A 9872-nucleotide genomic window follows, 5' to 3' on the forward strand; every position below is an offset into this window, starting at 1 on the left:
ACCATGCTGCAGATACCGCAATGCTGTGCTAACTGAAGCTATAAAAATGATTGGCAGGCACTGCATACAACACTGGGCTATTTTACATATAGACATTTATTTTACGCATTGTACTATGCTGCAATAAGTGACTGCAGCTTCAATACTGTCAATACAACACCACTCACTAAATCACATTCTATCCCTGAAGCCTTTTTTTCCCTGACAGCTTTAGCATTCCAGTGTGTGGAAAGAACATAAAGATTTCTGCCATAACAAATCATTGCTTTACTATACAGTCTTCTGTCTTCTAACAAAATCCCTCATGCATAGATTCTCCCTATGTCACAAGCTACTTAATTTCAGTATTGCATCGCAGTAACCTTGCAACTCTGCAGAAAACAAAATACATGATACCCTGTCATCTAAAAGACAAATGAATCTCTCAGTCCATTCTTTCCTTTGTCAGCTGCATGCTAGAATATTGTTGCAGGTTACTTCAAAGCAAACAGACATTAGAGACTTTATTTAGGAAGCACTGAGAGAACATTTAGATGGGGTGGGGGGCTAGGGAATCCAGTAGAGCAGGTCATCTTGAAGATTCAACTAGTTTCTAAGTATTGTCTTCCGGGGTTTTTTACATGGATACTTGATGACTCTTTTATTCCACTTGTACTGCAGTTCAGCTATTTTATTCAGAATATTCCTCGAATCCCATCATTATGATCTGTACAAACTCAACCTTTTCAGCTTCTCCATACGTTACTGCCAGCACCTTAGGCTCAACATTACAGATTCCTCAAATCTTTGCAGCATACAGTGAGGAAGAAGGGATGGAGAGATCGAATGAAATCAGGCTGAGTCTGCATTTCCCTTAGGGTTATTCACCCATATCATTTGTATCCTAGGAACCCTCTTCCCTCCCCCAGTTCCCTTCCCACACAAGGAGAGACCACCCCGGTCCTGCAAAGGCTGTGTTATTTTTATCAGGCACAGTGTAATCACAAACGGAACAAAACCACAGAATCCTTGTTTCAGGCAAAACAAGGTTCAGATCATCTCAGCTCCTATGTCAAGTTTGCAAAGCCGGGGAGACCCGCGGAGCCGTTAACGTGATAAAACGGATCCGGTCGGGTTTTATCCCATCCCTACACCTCGCTGGGAGCTCTCCGGTCCCCGCGGCTGCGCCAGGATGCTACAGCTCTCACCCCAACCAGCGCTGTCGCTCCCACCGAGCTGCCAGGTCTTTCTTTTCCAGCGCACCAGGCTCGGCAGGCTGCCTTCCTTTATTGCAGCAGCCCCTGATTTCCAGTCCAAGCCCTCCCCCTCTCCCCCGGGCCGTTGCTGGGAAAGGGAAACCCCGACCCGCGGGGAGGACGGAGCCACACAGCCCCCCCCGCCGGGAGGGATGCTGCGGGCCGCGCCCGCCGCAGAGCCCCGCCGCCCGGGCAGCTCGCCCGGCCCGGCCGGGCGCTGCCGCCGCATTGTTTTTCACCTGGATCCCCCCCGCCGCTCCGGCTCTGCTGCATCGGCTCCCCCGGGGACGGTACGTGATGAGCCGCGGCCGCTCCGCAGCGGGACCGAGAGCCGCAGAGAGCCGACACCCCCCCGGCCTCCCCTGCCCGCGGAGACCCCGAACACCCCCCCGCCCCCCGCCGGGGACACCGCCAGGACGTTGGCCGCCCCCTCCGGCCGCGGCTCCAGCTCGTTTCCCCCCGGTAACCCTAGCCCTCCTGCATTGCGGCGGGGGCCCGGCGGCGGCGGGGCCGCTCCCCCTTACCTGCGGCACCGCTCTCCGTCTCCGCCATGGCCCGGCCGCTCCGCGGCTCTCCGCCCGCCGCCGCGCTCACTGCGCACACCGCGGCATGGGCCGGCGCCGGAGCTGCGCTGACCCAACCCCGGCGGAGGCTCCGCTCCTTCCCCCAGTACTCGTGTGTCCCGTCGTTCCCCCCCTCCCGCGCTGCGCCTTCCTGCGGACGGTGCTGGGAGGCGCAGGGCCGGCTCCGCGCTGGCCCCGGCGCTGACGGGCTTCCCGCGCAGGCTGCGCGGCCCCTCCCCGCCCGCTCCCCGCAGCCGCACAAGGGAGCCGGGGCTGCGGCTGCCGCTCGCGGGCGGGGCGGGGGGGGCGGGGGGAGCGGAGCTCCGAGGGGCAGCCCAGCCCTGCCCAGCCTCAGATGCGGATTTCACGGCTACTGAGGCAGAGAAGCCCTCACGGTGATCGCTATAAGAAGAGCACAAAACACACACACCCCAGGGCCGAAAGCGACCCCCACCCTAGGCGTTGAGGAAAGGGTTGTGGAGACCTGCTGGAAGCAGCGCGGTGATGTGGTTTACAAAGGTTCTGTTAGCTGTTTGCCTTCGGGTTGTCGGGGGTGTGTCGGGACAGGCAGAAATCATTAACGGGGCCCCCGGAATCACGAATTACGGGGTAGCTTTTACAGCGCCGGATCTTTTATTTGCCTTGGGAGTGGACTCTCCCATGTGGTTCTGCAGTGCCGTCAGGGCCAGAATCTCTTGTTTCCAGTGATTTTTTAGCTAATTAACTTGTTTCCAGCACCTGGGAGAGAGACGCCCCTGTTGTCACTTGATCCATGATTAAGTTTGAAGAGTTTTCCAAACTAAGAAGCTATTACAAACCCGAGAATAAAAATAAGGCTGGTATCCTCCCATGCACAATCCTAGAACCAGGGAAAATGTTTTCCTGTCTTCCTCCCATGCTTCCTAGTCTAATTCTCCTTTACTTCCCACCCTCAGCAGCCATTCACATTTTGAAAGCCCTGCCAGCAGTTTACATAGAATAAATAAGGGCATTAACTCCAAGCCCAGGCTCAGTTCCTTGCTAACCCCTGGGCTCAGGACGTCGCCCTGACACTCATCACAATGTAAAATCCACCCGAAGTTTCTCCTGAGTCCTCCCACCAAAGCTGCCACTCACACAAGGCAGGATCCCCGTGAAACCCCCAAGGACTAGAATTTTGAAGCAAAACTCTCCAAACTGCAGGTGTTAGGCAGCACTGTCGTCTACCCCCTGATTTCCTCCTCTCACAGCATTAGCTTTGTTCCCTGTAAGTTTTGCTGCCTCTCAGAACAAGCTGTGGCACAAAAGTTAAAATGAAAGCAGGAACCTGCTTCACATCTACACACCTGACTCATCTCAAAGGCCTTCATCAATCCTTGGACATACTAAAAACACGACCTCTTCCTGAAATCCACTGTCTTGTCCCAGGAAAAAGCTGAACTCCATTCTCCACCTCCCAAAGTCAGCTGCACAAAGGCATTTCGAAACTGTTGAGAAGAGAGGGAAGGCGCACGTAGGGATGGTGGAAGAGCAGCTCACTCCACCGTGCACATTGGCCATAAGCTTGTGTTCTTGTGGAGGTTCAATGACACGGGAATCACTCACACAACCTGCCAAAACCCGAGAACAGCGTGTGTGGGGACAGCGGGCACGGGGATTGATGCTTCCCAGGCTTCCCCCCGCTCCACACCAGGCAACAAAGGGGAACAACTGGCCAATGGTCAGCTTTAATTACCTATTTAGAGACAGGCTGAATATTTATGGTGTCATTAAACAGCCTCAGAAAAAAGAAACCAAACAACTCTAATACTTGGTTTCCTGACAAGAGGCTTAAATAGCAGAAACTTTTGCTTCAAATTAAATGCACTTCAATAGCAATTAATCGCAGGCTTTAAAAATGTATTGAGATAATTAACAAAGGCAGAGGGAAAAGAAAAGAAACAAACAAGGAACACATAAATACATTTCCAAATCACATACTTTCAGGAAAAATTATTGTATGCAGGCTAATTTTCCATGATCCCTCAAGCAACAAGACAACATATATAAAAATAGCATTTGCTGGGTACAGACATCTTTCCGAATGTCAAGGCAGTGACTACATTATTCAATATCAAGCCAGGTTGCCTAAGTTACACACTCAGCTGTAGGTGTTTTGAATAATGCAGAAGGAGAATATTTGAAGGCATGTGACTGCTAGTTTCAGAAATAAGACCCTTTCCCAGAGAGCTTAGTATCTGCTTTTAAAATCTAATGGGAGGAACTAAGTAAAAAAAAAAAAAGCATTTGAAGTAAAATTAGAGTTTCAATATAAAATTAAGAACTAAGGCCCCTTAAATTTTGTTTTCTTTTATATAGATCAAAATTAATTATATAGATAAAAATAATTCTAGAAAAATAAAATAATTATTTTTCTCTTGCCATCTCTTTCTCTCGGAAGCAAATAAAAAAGTACATTTCATATGAAAGACATAAACTTTTTGAAAAGGTCACTGTATCAGATAAGCCTGCTCTGGGACTGAAGAGGCTTTATTTTTGTTACTTATTCCATAGGAAGTTTGTCATTTTTTATGGTCATTTTGACAGGTTGTTTGGAATCTGTGGGTTTAATGGTTTCTTATTTTACAAGCCTAAGAGGGAATGAGTTTAACTACAATGATTAAAATGTAAAAATACTGTGGGTGGATAGATTTTGAAAAGGATGGCACAAGTAGTCATCTACATTCTCTGAACTCGGGTTCGTATGAACACCTAGCTGAGCTTATTAGCTTGTCCCTTACACAAGATTCAATTTTAGTGTGGGTCTAGAAAGAATTTTTTTTCCTTCTCGCTCAGCTAACATTAGCTGGCTTAGTACGTTGCAGGGGAGTAGTAGCAGAAAGGAAGAACCTTTTTTTGACTCTGAAACATCAAAGTGTTGTTCCGTCTGACAACCAAGGCACCCATCAGTGTTAAATTCAAGCACCAAACCCAGTCGTTACGCTATTGCTCTGGCTATGGGGAGAAGCATGATTTCTGCAGTAGCTTGCGGCAGACATCTGCTCTAAGTTCCCTCTCAAGCACCTACTTGGGACAGAACACCTCTCAAGCACAATCAAGAACAGTGATTTAATGTACTGTATTTTGCATCTGCAGAGCACTTCTTATCGTAGGTGATGCCCAGAAAGTTGCAGCCTCACACCATTCAATTCATCACACAAAGGGTTCAGATACACTGGCATAAACTGCCGGTACAAGAATAATACCTGTCTAACCTGGCTCCGATTTTAGCAGAGCTACCACATATATGTTATCCATTAGCATCAATCAAAATTTCATCAGAAAATTGAAGATGATCACAGTGCCCTTTCAGAGCCATATTCACATGTTGTGAGAGCTACACAAAACAGTGGCTAGTCAGTGACAAGAGCGATGTGCTTCTCACAAATCATTACAAGGGTCTAAGTGAGACACCGATGGGGTAGCACTGAGAATCAGCAAGCTGTAAACAGTAGGCACAGAGATCCGGAAGGAATCTAGGCGTTTGAATATTGCTTTTAGTGCACCTGACAGCAAGATATACAGGCATTATTACAGACACAGAGATCACTGTGCCACTGAAGCCCAACACTCAGCCCAACACTGGTACCTGGGAGAGTTGTACCTTTAAAAACCACACCACATTTAAAACAAAAGAAGAGAAAGCAGGTAAGCATGCCTTGTATCTTGGCAGCTCAGGAATCCCTCATCAAGCACTATGTCCATCTGCTCAATTAAAATTCCTAGGGTAATGGTTTCATAGTTCAAAGTTTCCTTTTATGTACTTTCTGGAGCATCATTAAACATACAATAACTGATTTTTGTTTGTTACCTGCATAATTGTTATCGTGGTCTCCTCCTTCATTCAAGGTATATAGTTTCCTGGTTTATAGCACTTAAAACTCTCCAGTTCTGCTTATTGGTTCATGTACTAAAAACTTACCAATTATTTTTATTACAGAGTCAACTGGTAATCTGTTTCCCTAGATGCAGTTGCTATCTTCCCCTTTCCTAAAAACAGCCTTTTATATTAATACTCCAGAAAACTCTGTAAAGACAAGAAGAACGAAAAACTATTCATCGCTGTCACAGCCTTTCAATAAAGTGGGTTACTGAACACATAAGAATATATAGGGTTTCTTCAAAAGGAACAGATTATACAGTTTTCACCTGTGTTTTAAACATTTTTTATTCCCGGTATCCCAGCATCTGTTGGAAGTGTCTCACTCTGGGAACAGAGCCTGCATAGAATTCGTCAACATTTCACAGCAGGATGTTTTTTCAGCAAAACTGCTAGGCTGCGGACACTGAAATTGTGGTTCTGGTGCTCACAAATCTCTGGCAACACACTTACTCATTTGGAGAGTAGTTTCAAGTGCAGAAATGGCAGCCCAGTGCTCACCACTGCTTACACCATTTGGTTTCTTTCACTTCTTTTACAAAGAGGTGAACACTGAACAGTGTGTCCAATGGTCCCATCATAGTGATGTTCAAGAGTCTTCCCGTAGATCCCAATGGACTGTGCTAGGTGCTGTGTCCACAAAACCAAAAGTCGGGTTCAGCCCACTCATACTTTATGTCCTGAACTCCTTTTTTCCTTAAATTCATTGCCATTCCTCTACCCTGAATGTATTCAAAACAAAACAAAACCAAAAAACCCAATCCCAAAACAAACAAAAAAGCCCCAGAAGAAACATATTTATTATATAACTTAATGTGATCATACCATCATCTACCAAATATGCACCCATCTATATAAAGTAAAAAGTGCTATTCTCTCAAGGCATTTTTAAAATATCAGCCGGATTGTGCATCTACAGTGGCTTGTTTTACCACACATTTGTATTGCTCCAAAAGAAACAAAGCTGCATATGCATTGAACAGTAAACTTAGTTTTGTTACCAAACAATGAACTTAGTGTTGTTACATGGTTCCTGTGAACATACACGCTGCTTAAGTAAGTGATGAGCATGTTGGCTCCCACTGAAGTCAAAACAAGTGGCAGATGGCTCAGCCACCTCTAAAACAAAGGAACTACAGTTGGGCACCACAAAATTCTGCCTACCTTATGTCTTATGACCTCTGTTCCAGAGAATACATTGTAGCTCCCAGGTAGCATGTTTAGGTATCATTGTTCATACCCTTGCTTTGCAGCCTGCTTCACCAAATTGAACAGCAATTACCAAAATTACAATGTTATTTCTAGTGTAAGTAATAATTCAGTCCCTTAAAAATATCCTGTATGAGCCTGAGTATACTGAATTTGACAATGTAAAGGGGAAAGGACCCAGAAAATTATCAGACTCAACCAGTGACATAGGAGTACATTCATTCTCTCACTGTGTACCTGTGATACATAGAAATGCCATCACAGAAATACATAGAACATATGACAGTTACCGAGCTCCTACCTAACTGCGTTCTGAAGCTTCCTGTGGTCCAGTTAAATACTAGAAAGATAAGGCAGCATGCTGAAAGATAACCAACACATAATTGACGTGGTACTCAAAACAAATTGCATCCAAGGGGAAAATCTGAAACTAGAATTATATGCAGTTTCCACAGATTATTCAAAATGAAACAGTCATTTAGGTTCCATGCAGGTACACATCAGCCTAAGGGTTTGCTTTTTTCCCCCCAGATGTTTCATAAACTGTGTGGAGAACATACAAATATAATAAAAATGTCAACCCAGATCCTCCAGATTAGTAGGGAATTAATTGGAAGAGTGGGCACTATAATGCACATTAGATTTCATCCAGCTCACTCTGTATCTAGGAGGTAGAAGAGGTCACACTGAGACACACACATGTACAGAGGAATTAAAGAAGCTTAAAGACCAACTGAAGAAATGCAGGCTAGCAAAGTCATAGAGTAAACAAAAGAAATAACATGATCAGTTTTACTACTTGCAGTATACAGAGGAATCTGTAACTCCACCTAAGGCTGAACAAACTGATTATTTACTGGAGTAAGTCTTAATGAATTCCACTGACCTCCAACCTCCATCTGACATTTAATGATGCAGCAGGACTGGGACATTTTAGATTTTGAAGGGAAATGAAAAATAACCAAAAGCCAACTGACACATTTAAGAAGTACCTGGTGAATACTGAAAATGTTTTTAACATTATAAACATATTTTGATAGGTTTTACAAACCTTAACATTTAATGTATATGAACATGGTATAATTTGATTTTTACTTCTAAGAATATTATCCAAAAAGAAAAGGCTAAACTGCTGTAAAAGATGTTTTACGAAGATGTGCCTTAGAAATGCTCTTGAAACATAATCTGCAAATGTAAGTGATGTTGGATTTTTTTTCAGAGCATAAATTGTTTTAAAAAGAAGATTTCATAGAAAATTATATTTCAAACATCAAATGGTACCATTCACTCAGTCATGGGTAGATAAAGCATAGTAAATCACACAGATGAAGGAAAAAATAACAGTACTCCTAGACATAGCAGAAGTGGATATTTTAGCACGAGTCCACTGGTTGAAATACTTTCTTACAAAACATGTAAGAAAATTTCAATAGCTAGCACATTTGTAAAAACTAAAAAGCTAAATCATCAGTTAATCACTATGAGTCATTTATTTACTTTTGGTTAAAATGTCTGAAATGAATGGTGTCTTGAGCATCACCAACATTTTCTCAAAATCTGCATGTGCCACTCCTCTCTGTATGTTCTTTGTTAACTACCACATACTTCTATTTTTGGAATCTTTAATGAGGGCATACACATATAAAGGAAAGTACTCAATATCCCAAATGAACAGAGTGAGGTTTTCTGCTCACTATCTAATTTATCTCACCACAGGTTACATGAGACCTCTGATGTGGTTTTTTTTCCCTAATCACTAAGGGATGCCAATTCCATGAGATTATACCACTCTATCACTTGCTGTAAAATCTTTCTGAAGAAAGACATCAATACCAGTTTTTGACAATTTCTAAACATGGAGTCTAGTATGCTAAAGTAAAGACTATGAATTGGTAAATCATATTATTCCTGCAAAGGTGAGGAACTACCATGAGCAGAAGCAAGTAATTAAGAAGTCAAATTCTATAACAAGGAACAATCCAACAGCCATCTAACATAGACATCACTATTTTTAAGAGAAGAGTTCACCTTATACAAAATTATCATCACTGAAATATGTAATATATTTAGCTTCTATAAATCATTACTGAAATAATTACAACAGCTACATAAAAAATAGAAGCAAAAATAAGCTGTTTCCTGTATTTACACAAATGTAAATGAGAATGAGTTTGTTTCTGACTTCAGAATTCAATAACACATAAAGAAAAAAAATAAAAATGACAGATCTCTACTGATTTAAAATGTAATTGAAATCAGAAATCATAATTCAAATCTTGGAGAAGTCTGTTATTTTTCCATTCTCATTTAAATACAACAAACTGCACCAAAATCTTTGAACTGGCACATACAATGCAAGAAACATCCTTACTCTTATTAAATCTGTTGGATTTGTCTGTGGTATTTTCAATAATGATTTATTATTTCAGACTTCCTTGCCAGCAGAAAAGAATGTTGTTGACATTCCTTTAAGTCTAAATTATTACTAAACTGCTGAAGTCTGGTAATTCAATAAACCAAGAATTTGTTCAGGAGAAAAACTAATACTCCTTTAAATGTTGCCACTTTCTTAAACTTAGCTGCCATAAAGATGATGCTTTAATCCCTTGAAGAAACATAATGAAATCATATTAATTTGCTTTTTCATTGACAAAAAGAAGAATCACATAACATTGACCTCATTAGTTGCAATAGAAGATCTGGTTTTTATTTCTTGGTGAAGATTGCCATTTAGAAGAAGTCACAGCTCATTATTTTAATATACTATGTATGCATGTGTATCTTATAAAACCAGGATTTTCACTGACCACAAACATATTCCATGCCTTTTTGTACTTAAGACATGATGGCAAACTCTGGTTGCAGCTTCTTTCAGCTGGATTCAAAGTCTATTCAAACCACTGGAAAATCTCCCATTGCTTTCAATAATTTTAAATCAGTCCCTGAAATGCTGAGGTTAGGTGATAG

The 9872-nt window shown here is 42.7% G+C and overlaps 1 protein-coding gene across 1 annotated transcript in view; it reads right to left on the reverse strand.

Moving 5' to 3' along the window:
* HSPA12A (heat shock protein family A (Hsp70) member 12A) overlaps positions 1–2019 on the reverse strand; it is a 62234-nt gene extending 60215 nt beyond the window's left edge. The window contains exon 1 of the mRNA XM_074875369.1: positions 1760–2019. Within this exon, the coding sequence (XP_074731470.1) occupies positions 1760–1787 (28 nt within the window). The 5' untranslated portion in view covers positions 1788–2019. The remainder of the gene's footprint in view (positions 1–1759) is intronic.
* Between the last annotated feature and the right edge of the window lie 7853 nt (positions 2020–9872).

Source organism: Strix uralensis, chromosome 7 (assembly GCF_047716275.1).
Source record: "Strix uralensis isolate ZFMK-TIS-50842 chromosome 7, bStrUra1, whole genome shotgun sequence".
Classification (NCBI taxonomy): Eukaryota; Metazoa; Chordata; class Aves; order Strigiformes; family Strigidae; genus Strix; species Strix uralensis.